This window comes from Cupressus sempervirens, chromosome 6 (assembly GCF_028749045.1).
Source record: "Cupressus sempervirens isolate cs-2001-9-10 chromosome 6, ASM2874904v1, whole genome shotgun sequence".
NCBI lineage: Eukaryota > Viridiplantae > Streptophyta > Pinopsida > Cupressales > Cupressaceae > Cupressus > Cupressus sempervirens.
In genome coordinates, this window is record NC_143123.1 from 307,389,901 (window position 1) to 307,412,298 (window position 22,398).

Genomic DNA, 22,398 nt, shown 5'->3' on the forward strand with positions numbered 1-22,398 from the left:
ATACAAATTTTATTTCCACACAATATATTCACCTAAAATATACAAGGTCTTGGAATATATTTAAGTATATTCGATCTTATACTCATCCCATAATAATAACAATATGACTCAAGTCAATGTACCTACTGTCATCTACTATTGTCCTTCTTTAAATTTATTTTGCTCTTTAATCACTTCCTTAAATACTCCTTAATCATTAAATTGAATACTCATTATTGTTTTTCAACCTTTATACTTTTTAAAAGACTTAATTTTAATGCCCAGTCTTCTTAAATATACTACGTCTCAAATTTCCCTCATCTATTTTTCTGTTACTTCTCCTTTCTCACAATTTGATTTTATGCAATGCTATATCCAACGATTTTTTTATCCCCTTCAATGTATTGCTGACCGTATCCCTCCTATTGCTGTCATTTTATCCTCGAGGTTGTTGCTTGTTACTTGGATTTGATTCCTTACAAAAGGCTTCCTTTCTCTAATTTAATCATTGCTTTTATTAATTCTCTTTTAATACTACTCCAATATTCTTGTATTATCCTCCTCCCCTTTCTCAAGTTGTTTATTTATATCACTAGCACTTAAAAGATCATGCCTCTTCCAAAGATTGTTCATTGAAGCCATGATTGGATTTCCTGAAGGTCGTGAGTCTTATTTTACTAATTATTTTTATATGTAAATCATGCTTTTCCTACTCAATTAGTCCATCAGAATATTTCCTTGTATTTATGTGTCCATCCATTAACCATATACACTGATTAGTACATCAGGTAATAGTATTAGAATATATTACATAAATTATTGGCAATGGTTATGTTTAAATATATTTGTGATGTGTAACTATTTTAATAAATAAAGTATTTACACCACTTGTTTCCTATTAATATATTTTGATTAAATATTTGATTAATACCTTTTTAACTAAATATTTAAATATCATTTTGAGGTAAGTTATTTCTTTTAATATTTTATTTTTATATTATTATACTAATGTATTATTATATTAGATACGAATATAAAACTATAACAATTTTTATAAGTTTATTTAAATCAATGTTCTCATAGATATATTTATAATTATATATATTATCATTATTTATTTAGTAATTTCATTATTATCTATTTAGTTTAATCAATATAATTTTAATTCTAGTTATAATTATAATTATATTTTTTATTATTTAACTATTTAATCTTATATTTTTTATTATTATTAAATTTTATTTTGAAAAGGAAACATTACAAAGAATTCATTAACAAGGGATTTCACCTCAAACTTCTCCCTCGTAGAGAAGAACTCATTAACAAAGGATTGCACCTCGAATTTCTCCGGCATAGAGAAGAACTCATTATATGCATAAGAACAACCGAATGTTGAAAAGCCCCCTCAACAAGGGAATCATATTCGCAGCTTGATTATCACAAGGAATTGAGTCCAATGTTTGATCAAGCAAGGACCTTTTGCAGTCATGCTGGTACACGAGCTCGCTAATCATCTGCAAAGGATTTAGCTCTCTACATCTGTCTCTCAAGCTCCCTCTAAATCTTAACACCTCATCATAGAATAAATTGATCATAGAATAATCTGAATAGGTACTTCTTCAAGAGCAACAAACTCAGCTCAGGTTGCAATCACTCGTCATTCTTGTGCTCCTCAATCCATCTCGGAAGCATTTTAGAGAGATTAGTAATAGGATCAAACACACTAATGCTAGAAGCATATAGGATTCACTACTCTCAATGCTTCTGCATGAATTAAATATATAGAGTTCATGATCAATATTCAAGGATACAATCTTAGAATACTTGCCTCTTCATAGTTAAATCATCCTTACAATATGCCAACAAATTTTCCAGCAGTAATATCTTGCATAGTTACTTAAAGGCTTTTCAGCATCATTTGACTATGAAGCATTGGATACATTTATTCAACCAAACAACAACAGCCAATTGCACTTATCAATAATTCAAGTCAATAGAAGACATGATGAAGAACAATCACAATATTTCTTACCACTGCCAACTTCACAGTTGCATACAAATCCTTTCCAACTTGAAACACAATTGCCCATCTCCAATGACAATCATCATCCATACTGGTCTGAGACCTTACACATATAGAGGACCCTAATCTAACAGCGAGAAGGAATAAGGTGATCTCAAGATTCCGCCCCTCTCGTAAGAGAGTCAAGACTGACCAAGCTCTAATTCCGTGTTAATTTTATGGTAGTGCTCGTTAACCACAAGCAAACCATCAAATTTGTTGTCTTCCAAAACCATAGATGATAAGTCCTTAGAAATATATAATATGTTTCATGGTTATATCATTATGTGTACACTGGACCTTTGTATTAACAATTGTAGTGCCAACTTCTTATACAAGATGCATTTGCCTTAATTGCATCATTTTCCAGCCTTAGAAAGAAAATTTATATTGTAATTGCTGATTAGAGCTTTGATGTTGCCTAATCCACACCAACATAAAGTTCCACAATTTGTTATCCTTCGTCTTTCATGCTTTCTGAGGAATGTTGATGTTAATTTCCTCATATGATTTGTTAATTCAACCTTTAAGCCTCCTAGCTTAAGGATCCATTTGCTACTATGACAAAGAACAGTCTAAAAACTTAATTTATTAGTTTTAAATTTCGAAATCATAGGAAACATAAAAACTGGAGATACCTTTGAAAACTTTGCTGCATCTGGCCTCAACTTCAAAAAGTCAGCATGAAGAATCTCCACATCTATAAAAGTAGCTTAAGGAACAAAGTAGTAGTTATCCAAATAAATATTTTCAAAAATATGAAATAATAAAATTAAGTCTCTCTCTAGTTATCACTGTAGAGTTTGTCAATGTGATTCAATTATGATCAGCACTATTTTTTTTATTCACCAACCCCCAATACACAAATTCAACTAATGGAATCACAACATAAACTAATGTTCTAAACATATTGTTGCATGAAAAAGACAAAAAGGAACAAGTGTAAGAAAGTTTCACCGTCTCACTTAAACAAAATAACAAGGAGCATTTATGGTCATATGGGTTTTGAATTCTAAATATAGAAATGTGGGGACTCGCACCCTCCCTCATCCACACCCCCCCTGTCGAATTATCCATCCCCAAGACGTCCCCACATAGGGTACTCTAAGTACCCCCACCTTTTTTATTCAGCAACCACACCACAACCAAGACAGGTACTAGAATTTCTATTTGAATGTTACTATTGGGTATGCACGATGTTACTATGTTCAATGATCAATTGTTTTGGTTCGTATTGCAATTTATCTATGTTCAAGTATTTCAATTTGGTGTGTTATACTAAAACATTATTTCACAACTAGCATTTCAAGTACTATATAGATATGGTATACAACACCCTCCTCCCCCTCACCTACTACTATCATCACCCCAAAATTGATCCCCTTTGTCCCCCCGCCTCGATAACATCTTGGCATACGATCTAGCCCAGTGCTGATATTACACTACATATTTATGAATAAATTTATGTGTTTGATGGAGCAACTATAATGTGCATATGGCCCCTATTTGGAACATGGGGTGGTCGTGGTAAGGTCAAGAGTGGAATACTACTGTCAACTTGTTGAAAGCATGAATGTTGATGATATTCCTATGGGAGAGTATTGATATCTTACATTCATTACTATGTTTGTCATTGATGTCAACCTAGCAATTTTCTGTGGTATCAAACAGAAGAACAATGGTAAAGATAAAGTTGGTACAGACAAATCGTTGAGTACTTTCACTAGCGAGGTTAAAAGGAGATTATAATAAGTGTTTAGTATATGCAGCTAACCTTGGAAGCATAAGATATTAAGTCTGGAAGAAGTTATGCAAGTTTCGGTGAAGACTATTCTGAGATAGAGTTTATAGAAGCTTGTTTTGGTAAACTTGTTATATCTCTTATTAGATTTGTTATTATGAGAAGCCCAAGATAAAGATGTGAAGAAGACATGTTGGAGATGACGTGGCTAAGCTCGCTTGTCATAATATTACACGTACGGAAAGTTATTCAAGTTACAAGGCAAAAGATTAATGTTATCACTAAGTGTAACGTGTTCTTAATGTCATCCTATAATAATTAATTGAGAAGGTGTAACAGCCGACTCAAGGAATTGTTTTATGGATTCGGTATAAAGGAAGGACATTTTCCTTTATCATGTATGGATACAAGGTGAATGATTGTAAGCAGCAAAAAGAGTGGAATACGAAGTTAAGCAGAGCAGAACAAAAGTGAAGGAAACTTTGTTGCCAAAGTTTTATTGTGTGATCCGAAGTTTGATACTTCGATCTGAGGTTCGTGACCTGGTCTACAACGTCTGACAGTGATTGGTCTGTTGACGAGACTAAGGAAAGAAGTTGAAGTTTAGTACAAACAATTATTCTACAAGGAATAGTTGAGAGATCAGTTGGATAGTGAGTTCAGTGGTCTTGCCCCAGAAGCTGTTTGGACAGTGGGTTCTTTTGTCTTCCACGACTCCTAACAGGGTTGGCACAACTCGTAATAGGGTTGGAATCTACTAACTGGGATTCAAAGTCTCCTAACAGGGACTCATATGTACAAAATGTTGTAATAGACTCCTAACAGGGTCCATCCTCTAATTAGGAATGTTTATATTAGTACATCTTGTGGGCATCATTCCCACCAGGGTTTTCCTCTGATCAAGGGTTACCCTAGTCAACATCTCTAGTGTAATTGTATATGTCCATTTTGTTATCGTTGCTGATTACTTTGGTTGAATGGTTAAGATTATGTAAGGTTGATAAACATTTTAATTATTGGATAACTGATTCACCGCCGCCACCCCCCCCCCACCCCACTCCACCCCACCGCACCCCACCCCACCCCCCTCTTAGTTATCTTGGTGAACTATTGTTTCTAACAATTGGTATCAGAGAATCAGGTCTTTGAAAATAAAGTTTAACAACTTTGGGAGATCCATGGCAAACATATTCAGGAAAGATAGTCTGAAGTTCGATGGAACAAATTATGACAGCTAGAAGGAAAAGATGAAGGCACATCTATTGTGTATGGATCTAGGATATTGGATCTTGACAAAATCAGCAAAGACAATCATTGTTGAAAAGGATTTAGAAACTTGTACCAAGGAAGAGAGAGCACTTTTCATATGCAACATGAGAGCTAGAGAGTACTATTGTCTGCACTTCCTAAAATTGAGTACAACCAGGTAAAATCACTTGATACTTCTCATATGATTTGGAAAGCTTTGGAAAATAGTTTTGAAGGTGATGAACATTCTAAGAATTTGAGGTTACAAAGTTGGATTTGTGCATTTCAAGATGCTAAAATGATGGAAGATGAATCTATGAGAACATATGTAGGTAGGATATTAGAAATTACTACAGTTATTATATCTCAAGGAGGAACCAAAGAAGATGATGAGGTGATCTGGAAGATATTAAAGGGCTTAACACCACCATTTAAGCAAGTAGTTCAAATGATACAGTTATTGATATCTTGTACCAAAGATTTCAGAAAGGCGACATTGCTTGGAAGACTTGAAGCAGTTGAGAATGAACTCGGACAGTTCGGAGAATTAACTAGAACAAAAACAACTTTCAGTGCCTTGAATATTTGACCTAGTTTATCAAGGAGCACAAGTGCTAGAGGAGACTCTGCTAGCAGTAGCAGATCTAATGAGGACAGAAAGTCCTTCTGGTAAGAAGAAAATAAGATGGTAAGAAAATCTTTAAATGTTGGACTTGCAATGAATTTGGTCATTATGCATCTAAATGTGCTAAAAGAGAGAAAACATATAAAGGAAATTTCAAACCTAGAAGAGATAGAGAGTGTTTATATGCAAATGAAGAAGATTCTGATGAATAAGCAGTAAGTGCTAGTGATGATGAAATGGGATTTGTAGCAATTAAAGAAGAAAGTCTAGAGAAAATAGCTTTGGTATCTCTGAATAGATAATTAACAGTGGCTGTTCACATTATATGACTGGTGATATGAACAAGTTTGTTGACTTCAAAAGTCATGATGGAGGCATTGTCAGAGTTGAAAACAATGCAACATGTCATGTTAAAGGTATTGGATCTATAATTCTTGATGGTAAAACTAACGCTGAGGATGTGTATATTTTGTTGATGGTTTAAAGCACAATCTTTTGAGTGTTGGACAACTAGTGGATAAAGGCTAACAGTTATAGTTCACAGAGAAGACATGCATAATCAGAGGCAAAGATGGAAAGGTAATTAGAATAGGAAGGAGATCTAGAGGGAATGCATTTTAGTTGAATCCTACTAAAATGACATGTTTGGTTGCAAAGGTAGACTACAATTGGTTATGGCATAAGAGATTTTGTCATATAAACTTTGACAGCATTGTAAAGACTAGTAGTGTGTTTGCAATTAGAGATTTGCCTAAGATTGTTAAGCCTACCAAAACAATTTGCAAAGAGTGTGTATTGGCAAAGCATAACAGAACTTCCTTTCCCAACAAGAAGTTTACTACTACAGCAAAATTGGAGATTGTACATACAGATCTTAGTGGTCCTATGAAGACTAAAGGATTCTATTATTAAAGGTATTTCATAATTTTAGTTGATGATTTTTCTATAATGATGTAGGTTGCATTTCTTAAAGAAAAATCTGAGGCATTTGACAAGTTCAAGATATTCAAGAATAGAGTTGAGAATGAATCACATATGAAGATTAAATGGTTACGATCAGATAGAGGAGGAGAGTTTAAGATCCGATAGAGGAGGAGAGTTTACTTCAAATGAGTTTAACATCTTTTGTAAAGCTAATGGAATCAAAAGATAGTTATTAGCTCCAAGAACCCCTGAACAGAATGGCATAGCAGAGAGAAGAAACAGGTCAGTAACAGAAGCAGCAAGAGCTATGTTAGCTGAGAATGATGTATCTAAGATGTTTTAGAGAGAAGCTATGAATACAGAAGTCTACACTATGAACACAGTACAAGTCAGAAAAGACACAAAAAAGACCCCTTATGAACCGTGGTTTGGTCACTCACCTACAATTAAGTATTTCAGAATTTTGGCAGTAAATGTTATATCAAAAGAGATGATGATATTGGTAAGTTTGATGCTAGAAGTGATGAAGGTATGTTTCTTGGTTATTCATTGAAAAGCAAGGCTTATAGATGTTATAATCTAAGAACTAAGACTATTGTTGAGAGTGCAAATGTAAGAGTTGATGAGAAATTCAAGATACAAGAAAGAGTAGTTGATTACAATTCAGATGATGTTGTTACTAAAACAAGGAATGATGAACTATTCTTTGAAACTAACAATGATTTGCAGAATGAAGGAGAGCTAAGGCAAGAACAAAGCTCGGAACCTTCAACAAAGCTAATAGTTGAGATAACAACTCCTACTTCGGGTAAAAATATGACAAAGAATCATGCACCCGAGCAGATCATCAAAAGCGGAGATAAAGGTGTAATGACAAGAAGCACAATCAATGAAGAACTATGTTTGATATCTTAAGTTGAACCAAAGAATGCAAATAACGCATGTAAAGATGACTATTTGAAGCAAGCTATGAAACAAGAATTGGATCAGATAGTAAAGAATGAGACATGGGAGTTGGTTCCCAGACCAACAAACAAGAATGTGATAGGAAGAAAATGGGTATTTATGAACAATATGAATGAACAAGGTGAAGTTGTAAAGAACAAGGCAAGATTGGTAATGTAAAGGTTACTCACAGCAAGAAGGAATTGACTATGACAAAACCTATGCTCCTATGGCAAGAATAGAAGCAGGAAGGTTATCCTTAGCATATGCAGCATATAAAAAATTCAAAGTGTATCAAATAGTTGTCAAGTCAACATTCCTGAATGGAGAACTTGAAGAAGAGGTATACATAGAACAGCCTAAAGGTTGTCCTTTAATAGATGACGAGGACATAGTATGCAGATTGAAGAAAGCATTGTATGGCTTAAAGCAAGCACCCAGAACTTGGTATGCAAGGTTGGACAAGCATTTCACAAAGCATGGATTTAGCAAAGGTATGGCAAATATTAATCTCTATTGGAAAGAAATTGATGATGGATTGATAATTTTGGTAATATTTGTTGATGATATCATATTTGGAGGAAATGATGATGAAAGTGACAAGTTTGCAGAAGAAATGATGATGAAAGTGACAAGTTTGCAGAAGAAATGATGAAGGAATTGGAAATGAGCATGATAGGAGAAATGAAATATATTCTACGATTTCAGATCGTGCAGGACAAAGAAGGAATCTTTATTTCTCAGACTAAGTATTTGAAAGATTTACTAAAAAGGTTTGGTTTGGAAACATGTAAACAAGTTGGAACACCTATGGTAACTTGACACAAGTTATATACAAAGGATTAGACACCTACTGTTGAGCAGAAGAAGTACAGATCTATGATCAAAGGATTACGATATTTGACTCACACAAGGCCAAATATAGCAAATGCAATTAGAATTGTTGCAAGATTTCAAGTTGATCCCAGAGAAGCACATTACGTAGCAGTCAAAAGGATATTTAGATAGTTGAAAGGAACACCAGAGTTTGAATTGTGGTATGACAGATCTTATGATTTCACTTTATATGCTTATACTGATGCTGATTGGGCAGGTAGTATGGATGACAGAAAGAGCACCAGTAGTGGAGCTTTCTTTCTTGGAGGAAGATTAGTCTCTTGGCTAAGCAAGAAGCAGGACTGTATCTCACAAAGTATGGTGAAAGCAGAATATGTTGCAACAACAAACAATTGTAATCAAGTTGTTTGGATAAAGCAGATGCTCAAGGATATAAGAATAGAATTCAGTGAACCTGTTGTTATACATTGTGACAACACAAGCACAGTAAATATGTTTAAGAATCCAGTGTTGCATTCTAAAACTAAGCACATTTCTATCAAGTATCACATGTTGAAAGAGAAAGTTGCAAAAAAGGAAATTAAATTGGAATATGTAAACACCAAAGAGGAGATTGCAGATATTTTCACTAAGCCTCTTCCCAAAGAGACTTTTGAGTATTTGTGAGGCATGCTAGGGGTTATGCCCCTTCCTACACCAGAATAGATGATGCAAGAGTGCATCAATCCAGTGTAACATAGCACTATTTTTTGTCTGGACTGTATGTTGATGCTTCCTGTATGGGGGAGTATCTGTGATGGACAGAGTCCTCTAGGATTCTTTTTGGATGTTCTTGATCAGTGTCCTCAGACACTTGAGCAAGTCAAAAATAGTTGTTGCATAGTTTGATGGTTGTTGAAACCTTTGACATTGATGTCAATGGGGAAGAAGTACAGCATGAAAAATAGTTTGGAAGAAGTAACAGTTTGATATAAAGCACTTTGAGGTATATCAATGGGGGAGAATGATTGATGAAGAAGATTTGTAAAGAAAAGTTAACAGTGTTTTGCAGTTGGTATTTTTTGAACTAGATGTTTTTCATCTATGTTGTCATCAATACCAAAGGGGGAGATTGTTGAAAGCATGAATGCTGATAATATACCTATGGAGGAGTATTGGTATGTTACATTCATGACTGTCTTTGTCACTGATGTCAACATAGCAATTTTCTGTGGTATCTGATAGAAGAACAACGGTAAAAATCAAGTTAGTAGAGATAGATCGTTGAGTACTTTCACTACCAAGGTTAAAGGGAGATTATACTACATGTCCAGTATATGCAACGAACCTCGGAAGCATAAGATATTAAGTCTGGAAGAAGTTATGCAAGTTTCAATGAAGACTGTTCTGAGATGGAATCAAGGAGATATTAAATAGATTTTAGAACATAGAATCTATCATTTATATTATTGATGTTACTTAATCATGATAGAGTATCAATCATAAATAATTAACTCAGCTCAAAATTTCTTACATCCATTTATATCACACAGAAATGAAATAATATCATGGAATCCAACGCCGAGGAAATTCACCAGCAATAATGCCATTATAGGTGAAGAGGTGTAACGTAAATATAGTGGATACAACTTGGGAGCACCTAGGAATCATCGGCATGGTAGCCTGCGCAAGTGAGGAGGTGTAGAGAGTCTGCACAAACAAGAATGGAATCAGAACAAATAAATAATAAACAAAAACTATAATAGCTCATGCATGTTCTAGTTATGTAATGTGTTGTCAAGCCAGTGGTGGAGATCAGGTTTGCAGACCCAACTTGAAATCCTTGGTCAGGGTAGAAATTTAGGCAAATATGCCAAACATGTGATCTTTGTTGTTTGTCCAAACGCTTCAGTTATTTTGGAGAATAACTGTTGGGACACTCAACCCACTTGATTACTCAGATGGCTGGGCTTATGAACATCCCAAGCCCGAACCTGAGGTAGGGAGGGTCATTCTATTAATTTAGGATGAGTGGGGATAAGTAATGGTCCGCGGTTGGGAGGTTAAGCCTATGTCAATGCTTCTCCTCTCACCAATGTCGAGGCTTGGACAACGAATGAAAAGCATTCTATGTTAATATTGTATATTCTTTTACTTTAAACCCTTAGAAGAATAGATAGATCTTTTTAAAATATTTACTTTTATGGTGAATAAGCATTCTAGTTGATATAATTAGCCATTACTTATATTCAATTGAATATGTTAGAAGTAGTTAAATTGTTAGCAATGTTTATATATATATTTCCTTTTAACTTTCGTGAATTCAGCTAAATATGAAAGACAATTAGATTGGAAAGATTATTTCAGTAATATTTCAATTGGTAGAAATCGTGGTCATGTGAAATGGAATCTGTTACTTATTAAATTAGATTAATATAAGATTAAAATTTGGTTATGAAAATTCGTATGTTACATATGGTATCAGAGCACTAGGTTCGATACTGAACCTAGGGCACCCTACCTTCTTGAAACTTGGAAAATTTTGGATTGACTACAGGATGCAAGTACGTAAAACCCCCCGTAAGAAAACTCAGCACCCCATCTTTCCTTATCTCATTAGAAACATGACTAAATATGATTACACCTATTGTTCTGTACCCCAAGCTAATAAAACCATGAATCAGGCAATTCAACGGATGAAGAAGGAAAGAGTCAGGTGGACTCCTACTAACAAAGCAACATAGAAACAAGTTGGTACAAAGTTGGAATGCTCAACAGAGCAACCCTCTTTTACAGTTTCATAGATCATGGATGGTGCGAGATATGTACCAGTTTGAACTAAGATGTAGTGTTGTAAAGCAAGATTAATTATTATGTGAATGTAAATTTCCTCAATAGAGGAAAATTTTGTAAATAAGATTGCTTAGTGAAGCAATGAAGTTAAGTTATTTGAAAACATGTTTTGTAAGACTTTTTCTTTATTAGATTTCTTCTTTCCGCATAATTGACACAATTGCAAATTAACAGGTGGGACTCCTAAACATAAAAATGAACAGCAATGAGAATATTGTAAATCAAGATATAAGACGCAAGAACCCTCAATCTTCTAATGAATTGCTACTCTAGATCTTGCAAGAAACTCAATTAAAGTTAGAAACCATGGAAAAAAGGATGAGTGAAATGGCAGCCCAGATAGGGTAGACCCGTGAGGAAGTGCAAACCACACCCACTTTTAGAGGAGAGACAGAAGTGTCTGAACGTGACAAAACTCCCTCTCCCAAGCGATCAAAAAAACAAAAGAAAAAAGAGATAGTAGCTGATTTATCAATAGACATAAAGAAAATAAAACCACCTAAGATTTTCGGTTCTGATTCCAAGGAAGAAGCAGAAGCATGCTTAACCGAGATGGAACAATATTTTGAGATTAGGAATTTCTTTGAGACCTCAAAAGTAGTTTGGGGAATATATCATTTCACTGGAGAAGCTACAACTTGGTGGGGAAATACCAAGGTCGAGCAAAACATTAGAACCACTGAAATCACCTGAGAGAAATTTGTGAACATATTTTGGAAATGTTGGCTGCCTCAAACCATTTATGATCAGAAGCTTTTAAACTTCCCAAACTTAAGGCAAGGAGACATGTCAGTACATAAGTATTGGGAGTGGTTCGCCCAATTGCTTAAATGTGTGCCACCTTATCAGCAAGACACTAATCTGAAGGTGAGAAAATTCATCATGGGATTCAACAATAGAATAGGAATTGTTGATGTTCTCGCTCCCCGGACCATGGAAGAGGCCCTAGAAAAGGTTGTTCGACAAGAACATAAGATCAGAAAGTACGACTCTATCCGAGACAACAAAAGGAAAACAACCTGGAATTCAGACGGTACTGATTTCAGGCCTCAAAAAAAGCAATTTAAGGACTACAAAAGCAACAAACCTAAGTTAAAGAGCAATGGAGCAAGAGATGCCAAAAGCAATTACTATACAAATAAGAACAACAAGAATAATGAGAAAAAGGGACCACCAGGAGGATGTTTTAACTATGGAGGGGATCATTTTTTGAAATAGTGTCCCATTAAACCCAACATCAGCCAGCCACAGCGACCACCTTTGCCGCAACAACAACAAGCCTTTCAACAAAAGGATTCACGCAGCCCTGTATGATAGACAAGCGGAGCAGCAGATAAGCCCCATTAAAACTCCGAGTAAGATTTACTAGAACCTTGTGTCCATATTAATTGATACTGGAGCATCTAAATGTTTTATATCACCTAAGTTGTTAAGTAGATTCCCAAAAAGATCTAGTTTTATGGAAAAACCATGGATAGTCGAGTATGCAAACTAGTCAAGGGCTAAGGTGGAGCAATGCCTATTTGAAGCTTGTGTTGACTTTCATAATTTCTCAACGGAATTGAACTTATATGTAGCACCGCTGGGGTCATACGACATTATCATAAGAATTAATTGGCTCAGTGAACATAAGACCAAGGTAGATTGTCTTGCAAAAACTATAAACTGTGTGGATGATCAAGGCAGACCAACAAGCATTTCGGGGATTAAACATGAAATTAGATCAAAATAGATTAATGCAATGCAACTTAAGAGATATGGGAGGAAAGGTTGTGAGATCTTCGCAATTACAATTGAGGATACAAGGGAGTCTAAAACAACCACAAATGGGGATGACTACATTTATAAAGATGGGGAAATTAGGCAAAAGTTAAAAGAATCCTTCGAAGAACAGTACCCCTATTTGAAGAATTATCAAGATGTGTTTCCTGAAGAACTTCCTGGACTACCCCCTTCCCGAGCATTTGATTTTACCATAGACCTGATTCCAGGAGTGAAACCCATATCCCGAGCCCCATATAGAATGACAACCACAAAATTAATGGAGTTATAGAGTCAACTACAGGATATGCTAGATAAGAAGATGATCTGACCTAGCGTCTCACCATGGGGAGCCCTAGTGTTGTTTGTAAGGAAGAAGGATGGAACCATGAGACTATGTATAGATTACAGGATGCTTAATAAAGTCACCATCAAAAACCGGTACCCGTTGCTGAGGATAGATGATCTTTTTTATCAAATGAAGGGTGCAATAGTATTTTCAAAAATTGATTTAAGGTCAAGATACCATCAGCTTCAAATAAAAGATGAGGATACACATAAAACCGCATTCAGAACCAAGTATGGACATTATGAGTTTATAGTGTTGCCTTTCGGGTTAACCAATGCCCCAGCAGCTTTCATGAATTTAATGAACAGTATATTTCAGGATTGTCTGGACAAGTTTGTATTGGTCTTTATAGATGACATTTTAATATACTCTAAGAACGAAGAACATCAGAAACACTTAGAAATAGTTCTGCACAGACTAAAAGAACACAAGCTATATGGGAAACTATCTAAGTGTGCTTTTTACCAAAAGGAAATTCAATATCCAAGGCACATTATATCAGCTTAGGGTAAAGCAATGGATCCATCTAAGATAAAAGCAATTAACCCATACCTAGAAATGTATCCAAAGTTAGGGGCTTTATGAGGTTAGCTGGATTCTATAGAAAGTTTGTCAGAAATTTTTCAAGGATAGCCTATCTGATCACTTCACTTCAAAGAAAGGGAAAGAAATTCATTTGGACAGAGAAGTGTCAATCAGCCTTTGAGTTTTTGAAAGAAAAATTGACTACTACACCTATTTTGAGGGTACCTGATCCACAAAAACAGTTTGTAGTTATAATGGATGCATCCAGAGAAGGATTAAGGGGGGTGTTAATACAGGATGAACAAGTCATTGCTTATGAGTCTAGAAAACTGAAAAATTATGAACAAAATTATGCACCTCATGATCTTGAATTAGCAGCAATAGTACATGCCTTGCAAATGTGGAGACATTACTTAATCGGAAAACCTTTTGAGCTTAGATCTGATTATCATAGTTTAAAGTATATTTTCACCCAACCAAATCTTAATGTTAGACAAAGAAGGTGGCTGGAATTCTTAGTAGATTATGAGTTCGATATATGTTATATAAAAGGTAAGGAAAACAAGGTGGTAGATGCCCTAAGCCGGAAGAGACACATCTCGGCGATAACTACTGTAAACTTCAAGTTGAAAGACCAAATTTTACGACACCTGGAGCATAATGAGTTTTATTTAGAAATCAACTTGGCTCTTATCAGAGACCCACAAGATCCTAAGTATTCAGAGTTTAGCTTAGAAGAAGATGGACTATTAAGATACCACCACAGAATCTGTGTGCCCAACGAACTTGAACTTCGAAGACAGATTTTAGGTGAATTTCACTCAGCCCCATATTCAAGACATCCGAGAGTAACGAAAATGTTATCTAATATAAAACCTTTATATTTGAGGAAAGGGATGAAAAGGGAGATAATCGAGTTTCTAGCAAGGTGTTTGGAATGCCAGAGAGTAAAGGTAGAACATCGGCACCTAGAAGGTCTGTTGCACCCAAATGAAGTACCCAAGTGGAAGTGGCAGGTAATATGCATGGATTTTGTACAAGGGTTACCTATGACTCGGAATCGACACAACACTATTTTGGTCGTGGTTGATAGATTGACTAAGGTTGCTCATTTCATACTAAGAAATTTATCTGATGGAGCACTTGAAATTGCCCATAAGTTCATAAAAGAGATTTTCAAGTTGCACAAAATTCCGGAGAAAATTATTTTAGATAGGGATGCTAGGATAACTTCTAGATTCTGGCAAAAATTATTTACAACTTTGGGCACCAAATTGAATATTAGTTCAGCCTATCATCCTGAAACAAATGGTCAAACAAAACAGGTAAACCAAGTATTAGAAGATCTCCTAAGAGCATATTGTATAGACCAACAGTACCAATGGGAAACATACTTACCTCTAGTAGAATTTGCATATAATAACTCCTACAATCCACCATTAGAATGGCTCCTTTTGAGGCTTTGTACGGTCGTAAATGCAGAACTCCAGTGAGTTGAAATCAGTTGGAAGATAGAATCATTGTCGGGCCTGAAATGCTTCAAGAGACGAAGGAACAAGTACTTTAGATTCGTGAGAGATTAAAGGAAGCAAACGACAGAGAGAAGAGTTATGTCAATGCCAAAAGAACACCCAGAGAATTCTCAGTAGGGGACAAGGTGTTATTAAGGGTTAAACCTCAGAAAAGTACTATCAAGTTTGGCAAGAATGCTAAGTTAGCCCTAAGATATGTAGGACCCTTTGAAGTTATGGAGGTTGTAAACCCAGTGGCTTACAGAATTGCTTTACCACCAGCCCTTGCCATTATGCATGACATCTTCCATGTGTCCTATCTTAAAAAGTATATTACCCACCATGAACATATGATTGATTGGAAATTATTGCAGGCACGAGAGCCAGGAGTGGTAGAGGTAAGACCGCTAAGAATACTCTAGGTACATAAGCTACACTTACGAAATCGAGAAGTAATGCAGTGCAAGGTCCAGTGGGACTAATATGTTGAAGATAATGCCACCTGGGAGGATTATCATGATATTTTTCAAAGATATCCCTATCTTTTCTGAGATTGAAAACAAAAATATTTCTTTCTTTCATATAACTAACTAAGTACTACCTAAATTTGCCATTATTTTCATCAACGATGATGAAAAATCTAAGGGGGTGGGTATGTTACATCCCAAATTTTTGCCCTAAATTTTAAATTGAACATAGCCATTGGTTTAACGAATTATTATCATGCGAAGTGAGTTAGTTAATTATAGCCGTTGTATCAATTTATTTCTTCCTAATCATGTGAAGTGAGTTAGTTAATTATAGCTATTGTATCAATTTACAATGAGATATTTTCATAATCATGTGAAATGAGTTAGTTATTTAGATGATGAAATCTCTAACGGTCACTAGCTGATAAGTAATGGTTTTGAATGAACAATTAATATATCTTGAATTAATGTCTTGGCAAGTATGTTTGTTTGAGTGATTGTAGAAAGAAGACTGAAGAGAGGGGAAGCATTGCTAAATGGGATCATCGGAAGGGGATGGTCGAATGGTCCAGTCATCTGAATCGACAGGTTTGACCTAAGACTACACTGGCAAGGATACTAGGATTTGACAACATGTTGCATTATGGAACCGCATGAGCTATTAAAAGAACAATATAATAAATAATATAAATTAAAACTATAAATCATACCTTTGAAGAATTATTAATGAATTTATTATTTAATCATTATTATTCACACTCAAATACAAATATATTTATATAAAAATAAGGTGACACCAATAAATTATAAGCTATAAAATAATAAAATCAAACTTTCCAACTTCTTACTCTTTCCCTCTATCTTTCCTTTTTTTTAAAATCCAATTGGAATTGCATTCAAAAAGTCTCATTGTAACTAATGGCAGCCGAAGAGCCAAACTAATTCTTTTTTATAAAGCCTCATGATCGTGTCTTAGCGCAACAACCTTTTATTCTTCCTTCTCTGCTATCGGGCTCTCTGCGTTAACCTATAGTGAAGAGACTGGGAGTAAAATCTAACTAAAGCCACTGTTTTTTTCCTTTTTTTCTCCATATTACCTTCACATTCCATATCTACGGGATTCCGAGCAAGGAGCGGAGTTCATTCTCCCGATCACAAAGAATTCAAACAAAGGTGTTACGTAAGATACTGCCGAGCTATGCTTCCTTAATTCTTTATATTCATTCTTAGTGCTAAGCCTATCGTGATTCAAGTAGAATAAGTTTAGATGTCGTCAAACCTTGTTGCATATTTTCCATGTTGTTGCACCAGTTGTGTATTCCTTTGTAAATAGAATTCAAAATACTAATGTCTAATTATCACAAATAGTATCAAGGGGATATTAAATAGATTTTAGAACATGGAATTTGTCATTTATATTATTGATGTTACATAATCATGATAGACTATCAATCATGAATAATTAACTCAGCTCAGAATTTCTTACATCCATTTATATCACACAGAAATGAAATAATATCATGGAATCCAACACCGAGGAAATTCACCGGTAATAATGCCATCATAGGTGAAGAGGTGTAAAGCAAATATAGTGGATACAACTCGCGAGCATCTAGGAATCACTGGCATGGTAGCCTGAGAAGGTGAGGAGGTGTAGAGAGTCTACACAAACAATAATGGAATCAGAACAAATAAATAAAAAATAAAAACTATAATAGCTCATGCATGTTCCAGTTATGTAATGTGTTGTCAAGTCCAGTGGTGGAGATCGGATTTGCAGACCCAACTTGAAATCCTTACCCAGGGTAGAAATTTAGGCAAATATGTCGAACATGTGATCTTTGTTGTTTGTCCAGACGCTTCAATTATTTTGGAGAATAACTATTGGGACACTCAACCCACCTGATTACTCAGATAGATGGGCTTGGCTCGCGAGCACTTAGGAATCATTGGCATGGTAGCCCGAGAAGGTGAGGTGTAGAGAGTCTGCACAAACAAGAATGGAATCAGAACAAATAAATAATAAATAAAAACTATAATAGCTCATGCATGTTCCAATCATGTAATGTGTTGTCAAGTCCAGTGGTGGAGATCAGGTTTCCAGACCCAACTTGAAATCCTTGCCCAGGGTAGAAATTTAGGCAAATATGTCGAACATGTGATCTTTGTTGTTTGTCCAAACGCTTCAATTATTTTGGAGAATAACTGTTGGGACACTCAACCCACCTAATTACTCAAATAGCTGGGCTTATGAACATCCCAAGCCCGATCCCGAGGTAGAGAGGGTCGTTCTATTAATTTAGGATGAGTGGGGATAAGTAATGGTCCGTGGTTGGGAGGTTAAGCCTATGTTAATGCTTCTCCTCTCACCAATGTTGAGGCTTGGACAATGAATGAAAAGGATTTTATGTTAATATTGTATGTTCTTTTACTTTGAACCCTTAGAAGAATAGATAGATCTTTTTAAAACATTTACTTTTATGGTGAATAAGCATTCCAGTTGATATAATTAGCCATTACTTATATTCAGTTGAATATGTTAGAAGTAGTTAAATTGTTAACAATGTTTATATATATATTTCCTTTTAACTTTCGTGAATTCAGCTAAATATGAAACACAATTAGATTGGAAAGATAATTTCAGTTATATTTCAATTGATAGAAATCATGGTCATGTGAAATGGAATTAGTTACTTATTAAATTAGATTAATATGAGATTAAAATTTGGTTATGAAAATTCGTATGTTACAGCTTTTTTACTTTCAATTCTAATTTGGAATTGGGTTTCAACTAGGGTAACGTGACTCGCGGCGAGTCACGCGAGTCAGCGAGCCGCACTGACCTCGACGAGTGACAATGACTCGTGACCCGCAAGCGGCGAGTCACAAGGAGTGACTCGCATGACTTGCGAGTCACCTAGTGACTCGCGTGGCCTGCCCAGCTTGACCCGGCCGTGACAAGCTCTAAATCCGGCTATTAAAATATAAATTTTTACATGTTCTTTTAATTTATTTTTTTACATTTCTCACTCATATAACCCTAAAAGGGCACCCATAACAATCTATAGTGAAAAGAAGAAAGAGAGAGAGAGAGGTAGAAGAGAAATAGAGTTATAGTCTTGTTTTAACTTTTTGTTTAACAGTTTAAACTTAATATATGATCAGCATTTGGAACATTTGAATTTGATGATGACTATTGAATCTTGATATGTTGGATTTCATAATGCATAAACGATAATACATATACATTTTGATGGTTTGCATGGATTTATCTTAGTTTGACTTTAATTACTAGTAATATAGTATTTACTTTTAGCAATTTACCTTTGTAAGTTTGTAACTTTGTAGTATTGTACTTATGTAATCGATGTTTGACTTTTAAGTTTTAAGTTTTTAAGTATGTGGCATGTACATTATGATCAAATTATCTTCTATTTAATGATGTTATTGTGTCTATGCTTTATTCAATAATGGGTGCATGGAATGTTCTTTAAATCTTTAAAAATCTCAAAATTTTGAGGTTTTTTCAATTTGCCGAGTCACCGCCGAGCCGGGTCACGAGTCAAGTTACCCTTGCCGAGTCCGAGCCGAGTCCGAGTCTCGTTACACTGGTTTCAACACCTTGCAGTTTCAGAGGTTAAGACACTCCCTTCTTTGTCGAATCAATTTTCTGAAGTCTCCATTGACAACAAAATTGCAGTTCTGAGATATTCATTCCTTAAGGGCCCATTTGTTTGCTGGAATTAACCTGGAATAGGGAAACGGGAATAGGAAAATTGGAATAAATCTATTCCAATTTTGGTCCAATGCAAGAATAAATCTAATTCCTAAAAAAACCTCGAATTCGATTTATTCTCATTTTGGGCCAAAATTGGAATAGATTTATTCCAATTTTCCTATTCCCGTTTCCCTATTCCAAGTTAATTTCAGCAAACAAACGGGCCCTAAAGAATCTAGTGAATGCAATTGATAATTGAATATCAATGAATTATCTATTTTGGTGCCTTAATGTTATGATGTATAATTGCTCATAACTTGTGCGATGACCTCAAATTAAATATTATTATTTGAAGCCATCCAAAATATTTGCAATTCAAGGTTTTGTCAATCATACATAAGCGCAACATCTTTAAACCCAATAACCCTAATCACATTAAGTAATCAATATTTGGTGATGAGATGCGCTACTAGTGGAACATATACATATGCTTGCCATCAAAGACTAGTATTAAGGGATAATAATATACCTAATGAACATTTGAAAAACTAGTAAAATTGAGCATTTCCAGTGAACCAATCAAATAACATTGTAATCACTTTATAAGGTACGATATTTATGGCAATAACTGGAGATTATATCTACTACAAAATCAATATTTACTTAATGAAGAATCATTCAATAACAAGCCGACAACCGATATTATATACGAATTAATACCATTGTGATTGCAATTTTGAAGCTCAAGCTTATCTTAGAAGTTTGTCTATTGGCAATAAACATATCAATCACAACTGATCACCATATTGCTACAGTAACATGGTTCACAATCATTTATACCAAGGCAACTCATATTATTAGCTAGGTTCAATACTAAGAATAGATATGTTAGGGCAAAGTCTCGTGTGGTCAACCCTCTAAACTGGTCTCTTTAGACTGCACAAACTCCTCATCTTGAAATGGATGTAATGCAAGCAACATTTTCTTGACTCGAGAAAAGACGATATTGAATTTGGCATAGAACGGTAAGAACAAAAACCTTTACTTATCATTGGCAAAAGACTATAGTGTTTGCACCACCTAATGAGATCATGAGTGATGAAGCTACACATATTCTTAGTTACTTTCCATATCAAGTTATATATGCCACCGGTTCACTTTGAGTTTGTCTCTGTATTAGGATTGTTTGGTTGTTGCAAGTTGTGTATATGCAATATAAGATCATATTGTTTCAATGTTAGTCCTTGTAGCTAAATGAATGATTTAAGCATATAGCTTCAAATAGTAATGTACTGTCCAAAATTGTGAGTGCCTATAATATGATTCTCACTAAGGCCTTATTTTAGCATGTATGATCTCCCACATTGATTTCTGGTATACAAGCCCTACACCGCCCACATTTTTGGCTCACTCCATCTTTCCAACTTCAAAATTTAATTTCATCATCTTTTGGCGAGAAGAAGATGCCATGGCCATCCTCTTCTCGGGAAGAGTGTGTCAGAATTGTTCTCTTCCCTGTATTTTTTCTTGAAATTAAAATTGGAGGCCTATCTTATTCAATTAGTGGGATTTATGAATTCCCATAACCATCCTCCAAGTTTTGAGCCCTAAAATGTTGCAAAAGATTAAAAATCAACCTCATTCTCATTTTGGCATCAAACACTCATAAGGAAAGTTGGAATTCAAAAGTTCTCCAACATTTGCATCCAAGCATTATCGAGAAAGATCTTAAAGATTCTAAGGTGTTTTCAAGACAATCTCCTCCATAAACTAAGCTTCTTTCCATCATTGAAGGCCAAGAAAAGAAGTTAACCATCAAGGAAGAAGATCATGGTGCAAGCATTTATCTACATATATTCATGCCTCTCTATTCATTCAAGCATTCAAGTCTTCATATCTTAAGGTCATCTCCCTCTCTCCGTCAAGCATTGTGGTAAAATACAACATCTATTATGCTGTCGGTAAAATCTATATTGTAGCTAACGGGTAGAATAATATCTGAATGGGTGCATGACAGTTGATTTTACACGCCCATTCGGATACTATTCTACCCATCGGCTAGAATATAGATTTTACCCACAACATATTACACAAGGTTTTGTCTTTCATGATTTCTTTTTGGCTTTTTGTTTGAATTTAAAGATATTGCATTAACACTTGAGATGACATCTAAAGAAGCATTGTGCCATTAAGGTATAAGGTGATTTATGGTTAAGATCCATCATCTATTTCATATAAGTTTACTTAACTTCAACCATATTTCATTTTATTGCATGGTAAATTCCTCAACTAGGGTTTTACTAAACCAAACCCCTCGCTGCACAACATTTACTTGTTTTTTGTCCATAAGAACAGGTGGAGCTCACATGAGATTAGATTTAGTGACTGAAATTTAAATTATTGACAAGCAATGGGATCAGGATGCCCTAGGATCCCTCTTCTCGAGATGACTCTCAAGGGGCCCTCTTCCTTGCAAAAAAAACATCAAATTGAAATCACAGGTCAATTGTGTTCTTTGATTTTGTTTTTGATACCTGTTCAAGGCTGTCTATCTTCTGTCAGGCTGTAAATTCTACAACTTGTCAATTTTGCATATTTTGTTGCTTGTATTATATCATTCAAACATATCACCCCTAATCAACCTTTCATATTACTAAAGCATTAGAGATAACCATTAAGCGCTTGATCCCATTCAAGCCTAGTGGGTCATCCTCCCTCATATGTAATAGGAGATAGGAATCATCCCCATTGATCACTATTTCTTACAGTATATTTTGGTGAACATGACTCTTCTTACACACTTCTGATTTTGTAGTCTTAGATCTTTTTTGCATGTCGTTATCATTTTTTTTAAAAGGACATAGAATTGCA

At 35.0% G+C, this 22,398-nt stretch overlaps 1 protein-coding gene across 5 annotated transcripts in view; it reads right to left on the reverse strand.

Moving 5' to 3' along the window:
- The window catches only part of LOC149552426 (S-adenosyl-L-methionine-dependent methyltransferases superfamily protein), a 323,723-nt gene that overhangs the window by 119,124 nt on the left and 182,201 nt on the right, over positions 1–22,398 (reverse strand). For all 5 annotated transcript variants that reach the window (XM_089787984.1, XM_089787982.1, XM_089787983.1 and 2 more), the window contains one exon: positions 2,680–2,741. In XM_089787984.1, the coding sequence (XP_089644110.1) occupies positions 2,680–2,741 (62 nt within the window). The remainder of the gene's footprint in view (positions 1–2,679; positions 2,742–22,398) is intronic.